The sequence below is a fragment of the Columba livia genome, chromosome 13 (genome assembly GCF_036013475.1).
Source record: "Columba livia isolate bColLiv1 breed racing homer chromosome 13, bColLiv1.pat.W.v2, whole genome shotgun sequence".
In the NCBI taxonomy this organism is placed as follows: domain Eukaryota; kingdom Metazoa; phylum Chordata; class Aves; order Columbiformes; family Columbidae; genus Columba; species Columba livia.
The window spans coordinates 16,513,957-16,536,558 of NC_088614.1; the positions used below are offsets into that span (position 1 = coordinate 16,513,957).

Below are 22,602 nucleotides of genomic sequence, written 5' to 3' on the forward strand. Positions count from 1 at the left end.
AAACAAACACAGCCATGCAGATTTTCTTTGTTTCTTGGCGTGTATGACAGGAGCATTGTGGTGGAATGGTTCAGTAAGAACTTAGATAGAAGAAATCTATAGTCATATTGTACTCTGACTCTTCCTGTCCTCTTCATCTCTCTCTTCCACTTCTTTAATTCTCTGCAGGCAGAATGATGGAGGGAAAAGAGCTGATGGCACTTAAATAGATTTCTTCCTACTTTATGAATCTCCTCGTTTAAATTATTTGAAATCCAGAGAACTGTTTTTTAAATAGCTCAGTCTTGAGGCCTGTTTGAAACTTCCCATTAAGCGAGCGAACAGAATTTCCTTTATTTTGTGGCTTAATTCAATAAATAGATGTTCTGGTTTGCCCGTTGCCCTGTGATGTACTGCGTTCCTTGATCAGGCTGAACAACTACTGCCTGGCAAGTTTTCAAGTTAACCAGAACCCGTGCATTACACCCTCCTGGGACAGAAGCGGGAGGCAGGAGTAGGTCAGTGCCCTCACTGTGGAGCAGGGCAGTTTGAGCCTTGCTCTGGCATTAACTTGAATCCACCTGCCTCAACTCGTTTGTCAGAATGGTGCCTGGTTGCCTAAGGAGTCAGAAGCAACTGGAGCTGATACTAGCCATACTGGTTCTTCATTTACTGCAGAAAATGGAGCGGTTTTAGTTGCATCATGGAACACAGCCACATAGGCTAAGGCTGGACCTTTGTCCCTGAAATAGAACGGCATGACCTGTTCTGTGTTAAATGGCTGTAATGAAGGATGAGAGTAATGTATAGCCCTAACGTTGTCTCTTCATGATGCAGAATGGGGAAAGCTAATTTGGTGGCTCACAAGCTTTCAAAAATAATCAGAACTTGAGAAATAATTGAAAGTGGGGAATTCATCTGTGCACAGATCAAGTATCCTCACTGATGTTATGGGATCTTTGTCCATCTCTGACACTATAAACTTACTTTGAAGATGAGATTTAGCTGACTTACCAATTCCTAAAAAGGAATATATTTTCAGAAATCTTGAATTCTGTAATTATTTCTTAATAGAATCCACCTCGCATATACACTAGCAAAACTTTCCAGGAAAATAAATCATCTTTTACTTCAGAAAGGGGGTCGGATCACAAGGGTGCTATCTGTGTGTGTCAAAACAGACCTTCAGGCATGTATACTGTCCGTGTTAGAGTCATGCAGGCATGCGTCGTGTTACCTGGTAGGTTTAGATGACTCTTTTTCGCATCACGTTCCACTATTAATATCACTGAATGATGGAGAGCTCATTGAGCCCAGGAAGAGGATGTAATACCCCTCCTCTGCTTCCCGGAAGACCTATTTTCCCAGAAAACCTATTTTGAATTCCTCAGCTTCATGCATCCGGACCGAGTTTCGGTGCCTGGTGTACAGTAGGTCCTTAGACATTTACAAGGGAAAGATATGTGACCCTCAGTAGTGATGCATGCTAATCCCAGCATCTTTTTGAATACCATGTTAAGATTGTGCAGTTTTAGTCAGATGGCAAATCTGGGGAATACCAACACACAGAACAACTTGTGGCCATAAGATGTCATTGTGCCTGTGATGGGATGAGGTATGAGAAGCCATCTGAGGGTGTGGGACCTCCAGGGCTCTAGAGGTAGCAATGGAGACTGCTTGGCAGCCAAACTGACTATTTTCTCCAGACCAGATGTGGAAAATTCTAGGCTATGATGATAAGGGGCCAGGGAGAGGGAAGAGTTAAATTAATAAAGCTGCCACATGTGTACATCTCAGAAAAGAGAAAGAAAAAGTGGGGAAAATGAAGGCAAGGATCTAGATTTCAGGTTTCCACCTACCACCAGGAACTGAAGGTAGCCTGACATGGAGTGGAGCTCTTCATTCAAATGGTTTTCTGAATGGAGACTCCACATGAAATGTGGGGTAATATCAAAGCTATGGGATTGTATATGGCAACGTTCCAGTTGCTGGCAAGCTGAACAAGGGTGAGGAAAGACATTGTTCAACTTTTGTGTTTAGGAAGTAATATAAAGGCTGCATCAAAGCTGAGAGCATTAGTTAGGAAATGCAGACTTTAGTCTGGACTGACTCCCTGTGCTTACATATTCTTTTTAGCATATAATCTGGCAGTTCAGTAGATACAATCTAGACACATCTTTTATGACTGTGGGTCTAGCATAGGTGGTTTTGTTTGTTTCTTTGTTTTTTTCAGACTTCCATGGCAGAAGTCTTCTGCTAGACAATCATTCCATAAACAGGGTTTATGCCATTGCTTTATCAGTTCTCATATAACTTCTGAACTTCTGGCCAACATCTAACCAAATTTGGTTGTTCTTAAAGTGATGTGAAAATAGCTAGGGAGAAAGTGGAAAGGAACTTTGACTTTTTCTGAGGGAAAAGCAGTATTCATTAGAAAATCCTCTGAGGACTTCAATCTCAGAACATAAAATCTATGAGAAATAATACTTTATTTTGCTGCTCAAAGAACTATTTGTCTTAACATCTTCACAAGAACTTTTAAAAGTTACATTTAAAGAGAATTGTCTCTAAAATTTTTAGGCTATTAGTCCCTTGTGCTACAAATGTTTATGTGCAAGACTGGCCTTGACAGATCATTAGGCTCATTAATTTCATTAAAGCTATTCCCCATAAAGCCTGCAATATTGGGCCTTTGCTGAAACTACAGAGATGCTGGAAAGAGCTGTTTACTATGGCTGGAGTGAAATGTCTTCAGTGACAGTGTATCATGTTCTCCAAGATATTTGAGTTTTTTGTAATCAAAAAGGAAAAATTATACCATTCAATTTGCTCATGATATAGAGAACTGAGTGGATGCCTTTGTAAGTAGACTTACTAGCCCTCTGCTTCAACATAATGTGGCTGGGAAAAACAAACTCGGGACAAATTTCATAAAGAAATTTTATTTTATGAATTATGGTGGTAAGAACACATTTGCAGAGTGCAATTCTGTTTACATAGTTAAAAAAAATTATGAATGTTCTAAGGCTATTTACACAAGGGAATGGGAACTGAATCAAATGTTTTCTTTTTTTTTTAAAAAAAAACCCACTGTTCTTGATTATTTAAAAAATATGAAAAAATACTCCACTCTGATGTCAGACTGGCACTGTTTTTTAAGATTTAAAATTAGCATTGAACAGTCTGTTCTGGGAGCTCAGGGTTTTAGTACATTTTTTTTCCACCGCAGTCAGCACTGGATTGACTAGCATTGCCCTCCTTGCTACAAGTACTGTAGCTGTTCGCTCAGGAATGTAAAACTACAATGAACAACGGCAAGGGGGAATTATTAGGATTGTTTACAAATTTAGATTTGCATGAGGGAGCAGAGACGTTGACAGTTATACTTCAAGAATCAAGCTACTGCAGCTGGATAAACATTTATCGGATATCTCAAGGCCTCTCTCTTTCCACACCCCCATGGAAGAGAATGAACCAAATGCAAGTCTAAGCTAATCTGAAAAATAATAGAACAGCTGTCAACAAAACCTATTTATCTATGAGGTCAAAAAGCCTCAGCCTAGTTACACTCCTAGATAGGCTCTTCTTGACAACATCGTCATACTATCCAGGAGGCCAGGAGTTGTAGTGTTACAGACCACCCAGAATTATTGCTCCCACAAGGCAACGGTAATGGTTCTATGATTTCACTGCCTACAGACGTGAACTAACCTTTTAATAGCTTGAGTAGCCACAGGAAACATACAGCATTATTGTGTTTTATGGATCACTTTTCCTGGATGCTTTGTAGTCACCAATAAAACCATATTAGTTGATTGAAAAATTGTAAGAAAACAAATGAAGAAACAAGTTGGCATTAGTGTGTGGAGCTTAACCAAAACTAGCTGTGACTAATAAATAGGTTTTATCTTCTTGGGCTTCAGTATATTTGACACACCAGAATTCTGTCAAACTCCTTATGGAAGCGGAACATGTACTGTCCTTTGGAATGAAAAAGTGAATGCATCCCAAATGCAACGGACTCTCAGTTTTCTGAATCTGTAGACAAAACTCATGGGGCCTTTGGGTGCCATCAGCAGTGGCAGTCTGAGTGCAGTCTACAGGAAATAACTACTTGTGAAAGTTTTACTAACTTCGTGTTGAGAAAATATTGTAGAAATAACTTTCTTTAAATCCATTCCGATTACTGAATGATCTTCAAGTTGATGGGCAGTCCCATATGTAACTCTGTTGTGTTTGTGTGGTGTATGTTTGTTTGGTTTTTAAATTGGTGTGTGTTTAAAAAAAGCGGCCCCCTATACAAACACCGAGCCCCAAGCAACCTCAAGAATATTTTTGCTGAAGTTGGGTTTCTGTTCTTGCATCCTCTGAAGTCAAAAGAAATCGTGCCCTGGGTTTCAACAGGAGCAGATTTTGGCTTAAGAAATGAGCAACTTTCATGCGGAAATGTTTGCACACAGTGAGATATTTTTGTTTAAGTGCTGATTTACATGCTCAAGTACCTGTTTGCATAAGGAACCATATTTGGGCCCAGCTGTTACAAATACTGCAAGGTGCCTGGAAGTCCCCTTTTTCATTACCGTTTGAAGTTGTCTGCTACCATCCAACTAGAGCTGAAAAGTAACATGATCTCTTTTGTCTTCTCACCATCCAAGCTCCCCCACCCCCCAAATCCAACAAGTTAACTATGAATTATGGAAACTACCATGTTGCTTTCCTTGTAAATCTTTGGTATCTGTAGATAGCTTGCAGATAACCTTATCTTTCCTTTTGTTACAGGCATGCAGACATGAGTAATGCTACCTAGTATGTTCAGATTAATCTCTTTACATCCACTGTAGATAATTAATAGCAAATACTTTAATTAATGTGCTTTCTTTTTTCGTGTGTGTTACTATGCTGAGGTTTGGGTTTTTTTTAGATGGCAATGGTTGATGTTTGGGGCTTTTTCAGTGCATTAGGATGTAGTGACTAATGTCTCTATGTTTGTGGTGAGTTTTGAGTGAGCATTTTGTTTGTTTCACTGGACACATTTCCAGTTCTAAATGCTGAAGTCACATCTCATACCAAACAGGAACGGTGCCATCATTGTCTTCTCAAGAAACTCCCAAACTTGTGACTGTAATTCCATTATTTGAGCTGTAATTTAGCATATGCACAAATATTAGCAACAAATATCAGATTAAAGTGAATTCCTGTTCAGCTCCAGTAGGTCCTCCATGGCCACACCTGTTGTTGTAACCCCTAGTGTATGAACATTTGCCTTAAAATCTGCTTTCCGGTGATTATTAGCTCGGGTGTGTGGAAAACATGTGAGGAGGAGGAGGAGGCAGGGAGTTCTCTGATGTTTCCCTCCCAGCTCCCTCAAGTGACTTTGATCCCAAGAACTCTCAGAATTCAACACCCTTCATCACCTTCAGTGATTATAAAGATGAATATCAGGTATCATACACTTTTTGAACTGGCCTCTTGGAGACAGAGATAAATGTTAGCTGCAGGTTGTCAATAAGGCTTCTATATGGCTAGACACAGGTTTCATTTATATCACAATACTGTAAATGAAAGCTGTCTTTCCACAATCAGTGTGATACACTTTGAACGCAGCAGCTCTTCTTGTTTACCATCTGGCTATACATAAACCTTGTCATGGAAACAGAGATGTTTGTGTGATTTTCTTTTTTCACTATATCATATTAGTCACAGACGTCTTTGGGGTGTGGGTTTGTGTGGTTTTTTTTTCCTGTTTGTTTTGTAAACCACAGAGAAATGTCCCACTCCTTCAGTTGTTGTTCATTCCATGTGCAGCATGCCAGGAGAATGAGGTGTCACAGAAACATCTCCTCCCAGCCAAGTCGATGCATTTCACAGCCAGGAGGGCATAGGTGTGGTGTGCCATTCTCAGCAGCCTGAGCCACATAGCTCAGGAACAGGGCTTCTCCGTTCCATTGATTCGGCAGCATGTGGCCCTTGTTAAAAATTGGAATAAACTCATGGTGCTTCTCCAAAGATGCATGGTTTGGTCTGATCTTTAGAGAGAACAGTAAAGTCTTTCCCTGTTTCATTTTCTAGATGAAGAAGGTATTTTGTTGAAAAAAGTCCCACTTACTTGGCCTTATCTGAAAACTGGCCCAAGTGCCTACCTTTGGGACAGGGCAGGCTGTGATACTCTGCCATCTACACCCACAGTGATGTGATCCCCAGTATCACACTGAGCACTGTCTCCAGTTTCTTATCTTCTCCACCTTCCCCATCTCATCTGAGTTCTGGATGAAGCGTCCTGTTCTGCTCACCTGGGGACAGGTGCAAGCACTGATCTCGATTGACTTTAAAGTGAGATGAAACTGTCCAAAATATTTGCAATTAAATGTTCTGCTAGGATACAGCTTTCTAAATTCCACCTAATGATGGAAAACAATCTGTGTTTTTAAAACTTCCCATATATGTTTAGAAGGATTTTAGTTCTAAAAGTCTATTTCCTACTTAATAGTAGAACAGCTGTATTTGGAATGCAAGGTGATTTCATGTTTTGCTATTCAGAAAACTTGTATGCAAACACTCCTGCAGTAAATGTAACCATTTGTTAACTTTCTCTGTTTGCCAAATGCAATGTTATTTCATTACTAATATTTGTATATTGGTGATTTCAGTGGTTTTGGCTGAGTCATACCAATACCTGAGAAATGGTCATGTACATGTGAAATTTGCATAAAAGACTTCCAAAGTGTCATCTGGTTTTGATGCAAGATAATAATATAAGCTTAATAAGTATATTTTAGGAAAATTTGGGAGGGAGGTGTATTTACAAGTTTTTTTAACACAATATACTTTTTTTCATTATTAAAAGTATTAATTGTACTAAACACATGGTGGGTGTGGGTTAGGCAGTGTCCCTTGTGCAAGGAGTACACTCGGTGCACTGATCCGAAGGTTACTGCTAGTTCCTTTCTAGATCCATGGTAAAGGGCTCTTCCTAACCTTAAAACTAAGATATTTTGCCCCAGTTTTTCTTATGCACGTGGAATTTATCTAGTGATTCTCCATGTTCAGCAACACACAAATTTGCTGGTCTCCTAAGTATTATAAATATTCTGCTCTGCACTTTTGTATCCAAGACAATAACTTTTCACACAGGACAATTTGAAGTGATGTGACCACAGGGAGTAAGGAGGGAAAATAAATGCTGAGATTAAGAATTGTCAGGCTATTTTGGGCTGAACGAGATGTAATTGAAATACATCACTTTATGGGAACATCTTTGGGATGAGCGAGATGGGGAGGAAGCACTGGGAGAAGAAAGATTGCTTGCACTTGGGACATGAGAAAACAAGTACCCGCTACATCTGAGACAAAGGAGAACTTTCCACTTCAGGTCACTGGAGTCTGGCCAGATGAGTCTTGAACTTGGGGATCCCACATCCCAGTGAAATCCCCAACATCTACTCTTTTGTGTGTTTTGATGGCCATTCCTCTTTGAGAGGAACTGTGCCAAAATATCCATGTTTTATAGGACTTCTGTACCTTGTGCTGTGTGGCATTAGGGAAAAAGAAAAAAAAAAAAAAGGAGTACAAGATACAGATCTTTATAATTGCCACAGAAGAACTTTGTTGTCCTTGATCTGTTCTGGTTAGGACTGAGTCAAACTAGGCATTAGATCTGGAGCTGCTATGTTCTTTAGGCATGATTTCTCTGAAGTGGACAGTGGTCCGCTGCTCCTCGGGAGCTTCTGGATGGAGTCAATTTTCATCATCCCTCTCTCTGTATAAGTGTGCTTCTCTCCTGCAAGCCTTGTGTTCCTTCCAGTCTCCACCACTGGAAACATCAAGGAAGAGATTTTGTTCTGCTTTGCTGTCATTCTGAGGAAGAAAGTGAGATTTGGGTTACTGAGCAGACTGGTTTCCAAAAGAGTGAACCTGAAGCTATGAAAGGGCAAGAATTAAACACTAAGGAAAATAGAGGTTCAATAATAGCAACAAATTTTGTACTGTAGGAAACCTTGTGATATGTCTCAACTATGCCTTGTGAGACTTGGTCAACTGTCCTCAATTGAGGTAAAAAGTAGTGTGGGATGATAACAAGAATGTACTAATGACTAACCATAACTAAAAACAGTCCCAGATAAGCAGCTCAAAAGTGCTTGCCCCAGGCACTCTTTTATTATTTGTATTTTTTTGGTGCACTGAGATGAACGACTTGTAATGCTTTTAAATTGTACCTCCCTTGGAAGTTGGAGTAAATGCATGTTACCCAGCCAGTTTTCAGATCTTGATTAGCATTTTAAGTGAGGCAACATTATTTTTCGCTGGTGTTGGAGAGCGAGTTTGCAGGTTACTGTGGTGTCATTTGACTTCAGCGAGGCACCACTCTCTGAATCCTAACATTTAGGAACGGAGCAACAGGAATATACTGGTGTCTAAGGCCAGCGATCCTGTGAAAACCCAGATCAAGGGTTTGTTGTATACAGAAACTAATTGTGAGTCTCACTTCTAACATTTGCTGATAATATTCTAACTTTATTGATTTATGACAGAAATCCTTCCTTATTGGGTATCAGCCATGTGATTCTCACACATGGTGTGTGAGACCCTTTGCTAGAAGGGAAGAAGATCTTGATCTTGGTTAATCTTTACACAAAGTTTGCTTGTTGAAGTACAGTCTTATGTCAATTTGACTGTCTGTCTTCTTTTAACCTCATCTGTGTTCTTAGGAGAGAAGAAATGTCCAATGCAAACCATCCTCTTGGTTATCTCACAAGCATTGCTGGAGATACTATCATGGAAGATATAGTCTTTGTGTTTGAATTCTGTAAAGAAAAATCACATAAACCTTGTGTTGTCGTTTAATTCATTCAGAAACTATCCTTTAGTTATGTTTTCTAAGTAGAAGTTCTCTGTTAGACAGAGCTGGATTTATATAAGCACTAAATATTTTATGTTTACACATTCACAGTTGTTTTTTTCTCCTTCTGCATAGACATCTGTTTCTAAATTTTTCTCTGGTGTCCATCACCACAGAGTCAAAACAGCTTACAGATGTCAACAAATTATTTCTTGTGATACCACTGGGAGATAGATACTGCTCTTTCAGCTCTCTGAATGGCTTCCTGAGGATTAAGCAAATTGCTCAAAGACAGTGAGAGAAGGCAGGAGCAGAAGTGTTAAGTATTGACCTTGCAACCACTCTTCAGGCAGCACTGCACAAATGAGCTCTCCGTTCAGCTGACAGGAACCCACTCTCGTCTTCCTTCAAAACTTTAAACTGTGTCAGCAGGCCAGACACCCATAGTATCCACAAAAATACTTGGAAACAAATGTCTCTTTGCACTTTGAGCCTTACTCATTTTGGAAATCTCAACTTCAGAAATTTGTTCTGCGCAGAATTAGAGACAGGCTCAAGTTTCAAAATGCAGTTCTCATATTTTTTTTTTGTCATTTTGTTGACTCTTCGGCTCTGAGGTTTGCTGTTGGCTTGTATGCAGCCGCAGTAAGACTGCAGAAAAGTCTTTTCAGCATGTGTGCAGGCCTTGTCAAAATGTCCTGCATCATTATCTGAGGTTTTTCCGCTAAGAGCTGTTACTGCTCTTCATTTAATACTTGGCTTCCTTCCTAAGAATTGCTATTACTTAATCTATTTAATTTCTTTAAGAATATCAATTTTACGTGCTTCCTTGGAGAGCTGCAATGCTTTTTGGGTTCTCTGTGTAAATTTTGTCCATAGATTCTCTTTCCCAGTGTAACTATGTGATCATGGCCATAGGCTGTTCAGCTTCTTATGATGAGTGTTTGTGTAATTACAAATGATGCTGTATCCAAAAGAGTTGGTTCTCTGATGATGATAGCACTAAGTTACCTGTGTTTTGCTTTGTTTGTGAGAGGTATGTGTTTAATGTTACCTGAATAAATCTATAGACACAACAACTTTATTTCTGCCTGGATTCCAGCAAGTCTTTGCTTTTACACTGGGAAATATAAAGGCTTAGCTTCTGCAAGAAGCTATGCATGTAGTTGAAGTTAGCGGCAATGCGTCTGCTCAAAAATTATTTACCCACTTCAAACACTTGCCAAGTGATGCCTTGATGCATGAACGGGATATCTTTGACTTCTCCTAGACTCTTATACAGGTTTGTTGGTTTTTTTTTTTCACTCAATAAAAACTTCTGCCTTAGTTTCAGTTTCTCGAGTGAGACTTCAGAAGGTCAAGAATGCAGAAACAAATGAAAAACAACAAGGCATGCATGTATTAGAAAATTACTGATTGCACCTTTGCCTTTTGTCTCCAGCCTTTTCCACTCAATCCTGGGGTATTGAGTTATCTTGTGGTAGGGGCACACCAACAATTACTGCACAGTAAACAATGATGTGGGCATACATTCTGTTCCTGCAACCTTTGAGACAACTAGGTGAGAGACATAGGAGACTTGTTTTTTTCCAAGATGTAACCAGAGTGTTGTTCTGGATTACCAGAAATGTCCCATTTCCAAAAAGTCACAGTAGAGAATATAAGGTTTTGCTGTTTTGGCAAAATTATCATATTGCTGTCCTACAAGGAAAGCAAGAAAACAGTAAATAGGTTCAAGTCAGCAAAGGTTTTCGCTGTGGATAGAGAGGCTTTCCTGGATGGAATCAGAATGGTTTGGGTTGGAAGGGACCTGAAAGGCCATCTAGTTTCAAACCCCCTGTTGTGGGCAGGGACACCTTCCTCTACACCAAGTTGCTCAAATCCCTGTCCAGCCTGGCCTTGAACACTCTCAGGATGGGGCATCCACACCTTCTCTGGGCAGCCTGTTCCAGTGCCTCACCACACTCATGGGGAAGAATGTGAGAGGAAGCTTCCTTCACATCAGGTGTCTGTCCCAAGTGAGCTTGGTCTACCTCTCTTGGAGATACGTGTCTATGGCTACTGCAAGGCTGTTTGATTTGGCTCAAGTGTGCGTGGCAAAGTGGTAACCAATGAAGTAGGCACACACCTGAGCACAAGTTCTCGAAGCTCTTAAAACCTTGTCTGGAGTCTAACTTAGCAACTAAAATCTTTCTACATGCAACTGGCTTCTTCAGCATCCAGTCGGTATTCCCATGGGTTATATTTTCAAGCATTTATGCTGTAGCTACGTAGTTCTCTGTGTATACATTCAAATTCCTTTTCCCTTCCTTGTATCATTTCTGAGCTTGAGGCTAGAGCAAAAAAATTAATGGGAGGGGATTGGGGGACTCTTAAGCTTTGTTTATTTGTTTACTGCTCCTCACAAGCCCTACAAAGCATTCACAACCAGGAAGAATCTGTGTCAATGATTGGGGTGGTGGGAGAGACAGACCTCCTGATCTATTTTAGTCCTCCAAGATGGCAAAAAATACCCTCAAAACTGAAAAAGTAGTCTGGAGGTAGGAGGTTACTGTTTCCTCCCTTGCATGCCATCCACTGCTGCCCTGGAGACTTTTAAAAGCCCCGAGCAGCGTGAAAGGTAGATGTGACATTGTGCAGGGAGTTGGGGATGGTAGGCTCTTGCAGGCCCAGGAAAGTAAACTTTCTGTGGGCAGCTGTTCTGTGTCACTGCTGTCACGTTGTTGTTTCATTGGAGGCGGCAGGAATGGGAGGGATATGGTGCTGCTCAGAGCTCCTCACTGCTGGTCGTGCGGGGAGCTTCACCCTTGTTCAGTGAATAGGGAGAGTTTGAAAAAATACAATGGGTATTGTGATCAGAGTATTTGTGCGTTAATTCAGGACTCTGCTTGTTTCCCTGTATTCTGCTGTGGGACTATCTTTTAGATGTAATGAGTTATAAATTACAGACTCCAAGCCTCCGGACTGCCTGCTGTTGCTGAACACCATTGCCTTTCCCACCTCTCTGCTGCTCAGAAGATGGCTCTCAGGCTTTGGTGCTTGCAAATGGTTGTTCTGGTTGCTTAGGGCATGATTCATAGCCTTACAGTTAAGCTGATACTTTAGGGATCTACCCAATATCCTTTTTTGGACAAGGAGGGTTTGGAGGAAAACCAAAATACTGTGCTGCATCTGGTTCGCTGTCACTGTCTTTCAGTGACAAGGTACCCTTTAAATAATATCTGATAATACATTTCTCTGTTTCATGGATATTATACACAAGCAAAGAATTAAAAAAATACAGGTATACTTATTAGTAAATTGGGATGAAGTTTAACAGGTTTGTTGGAAAAGCTTTTCTTCCTTCAGAGCATGAAATGGGGCTGCTGCTGTGCTACAGTCATACTAAGGGGCTTTGCTGACATTACACGTATAAACAAAGATTTGGGATGAATTTTACTCTTTTGGTTAGCATTGCTGTTTCTTATTTTTCAGTACGTTGTGTAGACTAAATTATGAAACAGAATAAATACTAGACTGTCTGACTCTTTATTACAAGTGAAGAGCAGAGTTGTAGAAACTTTTTCGGGTTTGGCCAAAAGGAACATTTGTCTTTAATGTTCAGCATTGAAAATGACACTTTAGTGAATCCTTTCATTTTTGCTGGTTTGAGAAACAAGACAAACTGAAAAAAAACATCCTGAGCAAGTCAGCTGGCAAAAAATAAGTTGAGCATGATTTAAATTCATATTTCTATATCACTAATACAAAACTGGTGCTTTACATGGTATGGGAGAACTAACTTTTCAAAAGCTGTTTTTAAAATGTCTTGCCTACTCAAGGCAGAGCTGGATTGCATGTGGTTATACTTTATTATATAACATTATATAATCTAGGAAACTGAGGTTTGGGGGTTTTCCCACTGAAATAACTGTTCAAAATGCATTAGCAAAATGTAGCAGTTGCCTTGGGAGAGCACTTGTAGGTGTCTTTCTCTGCCAACCAGCTGGAGTGAGAGCACTGGTGTTGGCACTTTTATTTAAACACCATAACGTTTAATATTTCTCCAGTGTCCTTCTGATCCTTTCTTTTGAGGAACTGAATGAAGCGCAACCGTTACTGTAAGCACAGATGACATTCAGCGATGTTCCAACGTGCACGTTCTTGGCAGCAGTAAGCTTTCTCCAGATAGCTGCCTGGGAATTCACAAATCGGTCACATCTGAATCCAAGTTGTGAACCTCACTCGAGTCTGCACCTGCCTCCCAGAGACAGACGAAGGAGAGAGGTTGTAGATATGTTATCCATTTGCTGATGCTTCATTAGAGCCGAAAGGAAACAGCCACAGTTTAATGGTCTGATTACAACACCTTGGGTGGCAAAACATCGTGTTGCTTGTTGGAAGGGACCACTCAGTAAGTCATGTGTACTGTTTATTGTGTTTCCCTCCTCCGTGGACTACATGAAGCGTAACTTTCTCCAGGTTATTTTTGCTGATAAGAGAGGGTAAATATTAAAGTAATGGAGACTCAGTCACCAAGTGTGAGAAAGATTTCTGGCGCTGCTGAATTTGTCGTGCACTGGAGCCGATACTGGAATAAAGAGGGCAGCAGCGAGTCACGATCGTGCAGGGACGGATGGGATGAAACCGGGTGTGCAGGTAACACAGCAGAAAACTCTTTGGAAAGACCCGAGTGTTGAATTGTGCTAAAAACACTGCACCAATGTTTACAAAGCATGTTTGCTGGTGAAATGTAGGCCACAGCAACTCTTCCTGCAAAAATTATCAAAATGTTTGTCCGTAAGTCATGAAGGCTTTTTATTACTAGTACTTGGCAGCTTGTCTTGTTAGATTCAGGTATAGAAACTGAATGTATAGCTTACTAGTGTATTTTTAAAGTGAATTGATTATTATTCTAACTCTGAAATTTTTAAGTACTATGTAGACTTCATGGTTGATCCATGGCTTTTTCTGTCTGCAGGACAGTGTCAGCACTGACCATGGCACCCTGCCCTTGTATTATTTGACTGTTACAGGAAGATTGCAGGTTGTTTGGTTTTGATGCTTCTCTAGTCCCAAGTACAACTTGTTTTATATGAACAGCTACTTAACCAGGGGAACTGAATGCTCTGTAATGACAAGACGGGATCGAAAGCCTCATTTATTGGTAACAGCTTTTGGCCAGCAAGAGAAACAAAACCATACTGGCCAAGTCTGGATTGAAATGTTTGGATGCAGATGCTTTTGTAGCCCTACTGGCTTCAGTCAGACCAACCACAGAGGTGTAAACCTGTGAGGAACTGATAGCTTGTGTTCTTCTTGTTTCCAGAATTTTGGGGATGGAACTCCAGACCCATTGTGTCCCTATGGAATTTATTAAGAAAAACCCCTGTACATGGGTATTTACGTACACACAAACATATATATATATATATATATATATATATATATATATATAATCTAAACCATAAATGCTTTCTTTGTAATTCTTTTTGAAGTCATCCTTTCAAGGCTGGCAGTGACATGAAGGTAGAGATCTACTTGCTCTTTTACTAATTCTAATATCTGTTTTTTAATACTTGTTTCTAGAAGGAATAGAATCTCTTAAAGTCCTTCTGGGCTTTCTCTAAGTTGTGGACACTTCCAAATGTAATTAATGGTGTAGCTTCAGAGAGGCAAATGTTGGTTTACAGATGCAGAAGACATCTGCACTCCTGAAAGGTATTTCCTTACTAACAAAGAATTAGTTATTTATTTGTAAGTAAGCTGTTGGGTTTTGTCAGCTGTTCTCCCTTTTCTGTGGCAGAACAGTTTGCTAAAAGAGTTTGAGGCAGCCTTATGCTTTACAACAAGTAATGGTGACACTCCAGTGCAGTCCATCTTCACAGCAATTTACAACAATACCTTCTGTTCCTTCCTCTGCTCTTTCCTGCTTAAATCTCCTGATAAAAGCCTGGTTTTATCTGGGAAGGTACCAATAGCATCTCTTTCACACTTCAGCTAAATACTTGTTCACATGGAAGCTTTAAAAGCCTCTGGATTTATCAATGGAAAAAAATGTTTGGAAAGGAGAGGTTTAGTACTTAAATTAGTTCTATCAGCACTTTTTTTTTTTGGCTGGGACTTGTTCTCACAGAACTTCAAGCTGGATTATTTGTGTTAAACTTCCTGACTGAATTCCGAACAAGTCATCATTCCCCACAATGCTGACCTTTAGTACAAGGCCAGAATAATTTTAATTTGTTTCAAGTTTCCCTTATAAGCAAGAGAACAAGAAACTCTGTCCCTCAAAGACCTGGTTAGCTGGTTGCATGGCAAAATCTTTTAAAATTTCAAGGGGGGGAGGGGGAAATTGGATATTTCAAACCGGCGTCCAAATGGAATGCTTCCTGAGTGGGCTTAGCTCTGCCATCTTCCAGAAGAACAATGACTTTAAAGAAAGGTATTAAGTAACTAAACTGTTTTAATCGGGGTCATGCCCTGATAGAGGCATTGCGGGGCATATTTCAGACTCCCAGTGACTGTTTCTGGCCACAGTGGGGACAGACATGAGGACAGGGGCCGTAGTTTGCTGAATACATCAGGCCACCACCTTGCACTGGTGCTGGCCCCCATCTCCTGCTGGCATGAGCATCTATTCACTTATACAGTGAACAGGAACCACATAATTGATCTGGCTGAATGCAAACCTTTTCTTTCTTTCTGTTTTTCTTTCTTTCCTCATTAGTTTTAACCCAGTTTGGTTCCCTGATCTGCTCCACTGTGCAGCTGCGTGATTGCCACCACACAGGAGGAGGTGGTATGAATGTAGGAGCAAGTGACTTGGAAGGAGCATGCTACACTTTTTATGGTCATGATTAAATACAAGGACAGGCAGTCTTGGTCCTATCATGGCAAGGAATTGCTGAGAAATGAGAAGGATTTGATTGAAGCAAATCTTGGTAGTTCCATGTTAGGAAGAGAGCAATGTGTTTGGAAGGCTGGCAGTGGGGTGGGCAGCTGGGATACCCTTGTAAAGAAGAAGATCTACTTGCTACTCAGCATAGCCCAGCAGCACAGATAACAACCGCTGGAGAATCCACAGTCAGTAGCTGTGTCTTTTGTGGGATGTCTGTCAATCTTCTTTATTGGGATAAGGGCATGTTTCCTGTGTGCACAGTTCATCGGCCGTTTTGTTCTCAGACTTGCTGCTGCCCATAACTGGAAGTGAACGGTCTTGACTTTTGCAGAGACTTGGCTTTGGTTCCTCCTTGCCCGACACTCAGTCTCACATACACATGCACTTCTGGGACTGCAGAGGACAGACGCAGAAGTGGAGGAGTGATTTTTCTAGCACTAGGTGGCTGTATGGAGTTCTGTGGTATCCTGTACACAAATGTTGTAAAAGCTGGGGAATGGAACATTCTCAAATGGAAGAGCTTCTGCCTTTACTCACCTCTTCTTCAGTATAATTAAAAAAACTTAAAGAATAAAGCCATTTTATTTTTATAAGCTTGTGACTGGCTGCAGACACCTTCATTTCTGTGGAGCCCAGGTGGGACAGAGCCCACCACAGAAGTGACTCTGATGACTGGACTGTGACTGCTGCTGTTGGCTGGTGTTGCTGCTGCTGCTTTTGCTCTTAGAGGCTTGGATTTGAGCATTAAAAGGAAAGTCTATGTGTGTAATGTCTGATCCTGACCTTTCCAACTGCTCATGGTACTTGGAGGCCACTTGAAACGCGAGGATGGTTAGGCAAAAGGTGTCTGCACCACCAGGGGACACAGTATGGTTGGTAGGTTCCTGACGATCCTCAAATTCCCCGAAGTATGTGAAGCTGCACTACACTTTGCTGAATGACTTGCTGATGGACCAAGCTTGGAGGGGATTAAGATGTCCTAAGACCTGGTTGTGCCTCCCCCCAGGCCAAGTGGCTTTGCCAAGGCCAAAGAACCACCTCAAGAGCTGTGCTCAGCCGTGTTGTCTTTTTTTTCATGAAACCCAGCCCTTAGAAACAATTTATCTCTGAAGGAAAGGCAGGGAGTTGTTTTCCTCCCCACGTGCAGTACTGTCTTCTCTCCTTGCTCTTTGCCATGATCTAGTCTCTGCGTTTCTGTGCTCAGGACCCCCCTCTCATTAGCGGAGAATAAGACCAAGAACTAGGTTTCAGCTTAAAAGAGACTATAAAATCCTGTTGTAGTGGCTTGTGCGATCCTACATGTATAAAGCCTGATGCAGCAGGGGTTTGGCAATAGTCAGTGGTGCCTCTGATTATTTCTTTGCAGTTAACAGAAGTGAAAGAACCTTTCACAACTGGGATCCTTTATGTGTTTGAGCTTCACTTCGTGAATATTTTATAGTTATCAGAGCTACTGTAATTTTTTTATTTTCCAGAGCTCTCTGGAGTGTAGTTCATGCAACTCTGCACTGAAAAACTCAGTGACACTAAACATTTATTTTGCATTCTTGGTGGTGGAGTATACAGTATGATGATGCTTATTTCTAAGGCCAGAAACTTAGCTGAGGTTTAAAGATCCTGTAGTGCTCAAAGCTGCTGTAAAGACAAAGGTCAGACATATAACGAATTAGTGGATCCGCTGAAATAAAAATGTTCAAATCATAGTCTGTGGGCTCAATAATATGTTAGGTCTCCATTATGCTGGGTGCTGTATGTGGAAAGCAAAAGTTTGGTATAGACCCCCAGATGTTTTTTATAACTCTATTTAAATTTTTAGGTGATGTCCCTTTGCAGCCATGTTTCAGGTTTGTTTTCTCTGAATACTCTTGAATGAAGATCCCCGGGACATAAGAGTAATGTGCAGGAGCATTTGTCCCCAGGTTTTTGCACGCTTGATCAGATGTGAAAAGCAGACACTGCAGTGACTCATCTGACCTTGTAGACCCAAGGCTAAGAATGTGACAGTGGTCTCTTGCTAAGGTCCTCATCACACGAATGCAAAGCGTTTCACAAGTTTTTGTCAATGATTCTAGATGGTAGCCAATGTTATCTATAATGGACAGAGGAAGAAAAAGACTGAGTAAATCATTGTGGAGTGCTTACAAAATCTCTTTAGTTTGCACTTAACAATGTAAACCCACTGCAGGAATGGTACTGCTGAGGATGGCTGTGATAAGGTTTGTTTTGTTTGTTTGTAAGGACAGCTTTCCGTGCTAGGCATAGAAATACTTCCTACAGCAGAACTGCAATTACATTAGGCAAAGAAGATTTTGGCAATACTGAAGTATTTGCTGGTGTTTACTTGTAAACTTGTAGAGTTGCAAGAATGTCTTCCTTGTAATTAAAAACCAGCTTTTTGCCCTCAGAAACTTAGTATCCAAATTTAAGACGGGATAGATGGGTACAGGTGGTAGCCATAGTGTGTTAACCAGCTCTAATTCATTTAGGTATCACAGCAGATGGGAGTATTAGGGAGGGATTTAAAGGAGGATAACGAGGTAAATAACTTTGCTGTTCCTCCCAAATGCCAATTCTGTACAATCAGGAAGGGCCTTAGAGCAGGAAGCACACGAGGAGAAGCGGGATGCGGAGGGGATCTGGGCGGCTGGCAGGAGGGACCGCAGCGTGCCCCAAGCTCAGGAGTACAACAAACACAGCAGGAGCGGAGCGGGGAGAAAACATCGGCGCTGGCTTATACAATCCAAGGCACTCATAAACATCTGAATTACTGTCTCAGGATATGTTTAATGGCAAAATATTTGGGCAAGAGTTTGGGGTTCTTTTTTTGGGGGCTGAAAAAAAGAAGCCGATTTGTTTCAATGTCTAATTTTACATTGAAAGCAAACTTTCCCGTTTGTCCTCTGACGGCAGCAGCCAAGCATGATGGGTCTCTGGGGGGCCACGGTGCTGGGCGGAAGCCGCCTGCCAGAGCTGCTCTGGGATTTGTTTTCTTTTGATTATGGGAAAAATAACTCGAGATATTTCTGTGCATGCAGAGCATTCTTAATGACTGAAAAATCTGTTGTCAAGTAGGGACAAGGGGGAAGTGCCATCTTGAAAGACGACACAAATGTGTTTTGGTTAGGTTTAAAAACCCAAACAAACTTATTTTTAGTGACTTCCAGAAGCTTCTGCTACAAAAAAAAAAAAAAAATGAGATAGCTGCAGAGCTGAACCTGGACTTGCTGTGCTGGAACTTGGTGGAGTTCACGGCAATTCACAGCTGCAGGCGCAAGCGTAGGGTCTCCTCCATGGCCTCCCAGATAATAATTGCTCATCTCCAGGCAGAGGTGCTGTTGGGCCTCTTGGGGTTACACAGCGTCTGGGGGTTGATGTGCCAGTCCCAGCTAAAACCAGCCATTTTGGAAGAGGGGGAGCAGGACTGGTGGTGCTGCTCTTGCCTTTGTAACGCTTGCTTGGTAGCTGGCTCCGCCGTGCGCTGCAGGAGGCCCTGGGGAGGGTGGGGTATGCTCCTCAGGGGTACCTGTTTTGAAACCACTCTGATATTTCCACTGGAAAAGGTTCTCTGCTGACATTCCCATGTCCTTCAAAGTTGGTGCACTTGGCAGCATGCAGGAGGCTGACCAGTGGCCATCTGCTCCTCAGACTGACCCGCTGCCTGGGTCACCTCTGGCTCTCCCACCTTTTGGCCTTCTTTATTCAACATACTGCAACTGTTTTGTCGCCGAAGACCCAAACATGACAAAACCCAGGAGGGTGCCTCTCGCTGTGCTCACAAGCCTGTGCTTTGTTGTCAGCAGGCTGCGGGGCGGTATCTAAACCAGTCACCCAGAGCAGCACAGGAGTGTGAACCCCATCTTCAGGCACAGGCTGGCCCTTGCCCCACGGCACAGCGGCCAGAGCTCGTGGGTGCTGCTCCCGCCACCCCTGCTGCCTGGCCCTGAGCACATCGCGGCAGCTCGGACTGTGGAACTTCCTTGCTGGTAAAATAGGATGTTTAGTAAACTTCAGCTGGAGAGGGAGTAAGGGTTGATGTGCACTGCCAGATAGTGCAAGGAAATGTGCTTATGTACATGCAAAGGTTGTTATCACCTGACCCCATATCCTGGATATGTTTAAAATACTTTGTAACCCCTTGCCACTGAATCTCATGTGACCTGGTTTCCTCTAAAATGTGATCTTTGCACAAAACAGCCCTTCAGCCCCCTTACACCTCTACATGTGGATTTATTATTTATTTATATTGTGTATAGTGTAGAGAGTAAGTTAATGTATGTGAGTTTGGGGGTTTTTTGAGGTGGGAGGTGCTACTAGGACAAGCAAAACCTTTGCCACTTCCATGAGCAGATACGAAGGATACAGGTGCAGCGGTAGTAGCACTGCAGAGATTTTGGATGAAGCATCAAGAGACTGCTCTTGCCCCACAGCAAGAGCTACCAGCTGGCTTTGCTGTTCTCTGCAAGCAGGGCTGGCAGCTGGTACATTACACACCGTCCTGCTCACCTCTTCACTCACACTTCATCTGGAAGTGTTGCTGAATCTCTGCAGCATCTTCTCATCAGGGCTACTGTCTTTTGGGCTGCGTGTTTATATCCAAGGCTGCAGCTGAGGATCCAGCCCAAGGACAATCAGCAGTCTTCAGTACTGCCTGACTGTGCCTGCTGGGCCTGCAAGCAAATTTCTGCTGCAGGAGATCATTGGACCTGGGACGCAAATAATAAAGCCATGAAATTCTGGGGAAAGTTAATATGGAAATTACTGACTGCAGTGCAGCAGGTGCCTAGGCTCGTATCGTCTTTTTGGCTCATCAGTAAAGGAAAATGTTTCAACTTTGAAGATGCTGTGATTAATTAAAAAAAAAAAAAAAAGGTTGAAGTTAAATGATATCATGAAGTTAAATGATATCATGAAATCCAGCATGTTTTATCGAAGCGTTGTCTGGTGGCTGCCAGAGCTGTTGATTTAGCATATTTTCTGCTGTATGTTGCAGAATAAAATAAGAAATATTTTAAGAAAACTTTGCTCCACTTCCCTTCTGTTTTGATTGTTTGGAAGATACAGAGGCCCATTCTTTAAGCACTTCTGCTCCATTTCAGAGGCATTCATAGGCTCTTCCATATAGACATATTTATCATTTATTTTTTCCAATTCTGATGGGGCTTCTGGAAAAAAATTGGTCAATTATGTATTAACTGACAGTAAATTTATTCTTTTTTAAAACAGCTCTTTCTGGCTTTTAAAAATATATGTTTTTGATCCAGAGCTTGGAAAATGTGCTGAGTAAGAGAGTGGCTAGGAGCTGCCTGCAAGGAAAGTAAGTTATTTAACAAAAAGTTACGAACTTTTTTTTTTTAATGGAGAATGAAATAATGTATATAGCCAACTGAAGGCAGATCTTACTACAGCTGAGTGTCTGTCACTTTTACCATGAAGTGTGGTGTATTGAGGTGATAAAAGAACAATGAGCCAAATAAACTGTAGGTATAGCTTTTATGGGTTGGGAATGTTGGTAACAAATCACACACAATCCCAGAATGTCAGGGGTTGGAAGGGACCTGGAAAGCTCATCCAGTGCAATCCCCCCATGGAGCAGGAACACCCAGATGAGGTTACACAGGAAGGTGTCCAGGCGGGTCTTGAATGATCTATTCCAAATGATAAGACATTGCTAGAAGCCATAGGATGTGTTTAAAGTGACCATGAGGATTGTTGGAGCAAGACTTGCCATTTTGATCAAAGGGATTCAGGTGTGACAGGGCGCCCAATGCCATTGGCCTGTGCTGAGGTGCCACAGCCCTGGCAGGCTGCAGCCTGCCCCTTTTCCCTTGCTGGGAAATGCCCTCATGAGGAACAGACAAGTGAACGGTGCAGAAAGCTGTGATGCTTATATTTTTCTTTTATTTTTCTGATATAGGAAGGAGGAGGGAGGAAAAGGCCCAGCTCCCCGGTGAGCCCAGGCACAGCCCCATGCGGAGGAGTGCGCCACCACTGTCCTTCTGGAAGCCATCAGCAGGTCCTGCTGCAGGACATCAGTGTCCTTTCTTTCCTCCCTGCTTTGAAGAAGCTCTGTGGAAGAAAATTTCTGGGAGTCACGTCCCCTGGCAGAGGTAAGGGCAGTTAAACCTCTGGCTTGCAGGTGTCCCAGGTAAGTCCCGTTGTTCTCTCCCTGGCACTACAGCCTGCCACACAGGCCGGTTTCATTTTATTCCCTACTCTGTCACAGCATCCATCCTTACACACGCTGTGTGAGCTTTGCAAACTTTAGGTAAAGGCACTTAGGTGACACCAGAGCCACACAATAACTGGCCCTCACAGAGCAGAATTTATTGCTGCTCTATTTCCCCTCTGGTGAGCTTGTTTTTGACTCATGCAGCTTTGAGCTGCAGGATTTAGGTGGTAAAAGACACAGCTTGATACAGTGAATTTTTTTCCTGTCCTAACGCCCTGTCCACAGAGGCCATGAGACATTCTCATTTAGCATAACTGGCAAAGCTTCCATGGTTTTAGCCACGTAAAACCCATTTATACCAGTTTGGAACTGCGCATGTCACTGTTTCCTTACTGGAAAGGAAGCGCTGAGGGGTGCCTCTGGCTTTGATTTGCCTCACCACAGCAGCCAGTAATTAACCGATCAGTTGGCTTTAACATTCCTGCAACAGTTTAAATGTGCCAAATTTTTAATGAACAGGGTTTTTTTTTGCTAATCCTTTTAACCACTTGAATTACTGTAACTAACCAATGCAGTACTTGTTCTTGGAGGTGATGACTTCCCAGACATGTACATACAAATGTGGAGTTTTCAGCTGTGACACAAATCTTTAAGAATTTGTTTTTAAATGTGTTACTGGATAGATACTTTTTTTATCACTTCTGGCAACCCAGTTCTCCGCACAGTTTCTTTGTAGTTTTC

The 22,602-nt window shown here is 41.8% G+C and overlaps 1 protein-coding gene across 3 annotated transcripts in view; it reads left to right on the top strand.

Moving 5' to 3' along the window:
* LOC110355908 (uncharacterized) overlaps nt 1-22,602 on the top strand; it is a 70,951-nt gene that overhangs the window by 25,608 nt on the left and 22,741 nt on the right. For 2 of the 3 annotated variants that reach the window (XM_021282069.2, XM_021282073.2), the window contains exon 2: nt 21,607-21,799. In XM_021282069.2, the coding sequence (XP_021137744.2) occupies nt 21,607-21,799 (193 nt within the window). Of the gene's footprint in view, nt 1-20,891; nt 21,007-21,606; nt 21,800-22,602 lie in introns of those variants that run through there. The other variant, XR_010465828.1, reaches the window with a different exon arrangement.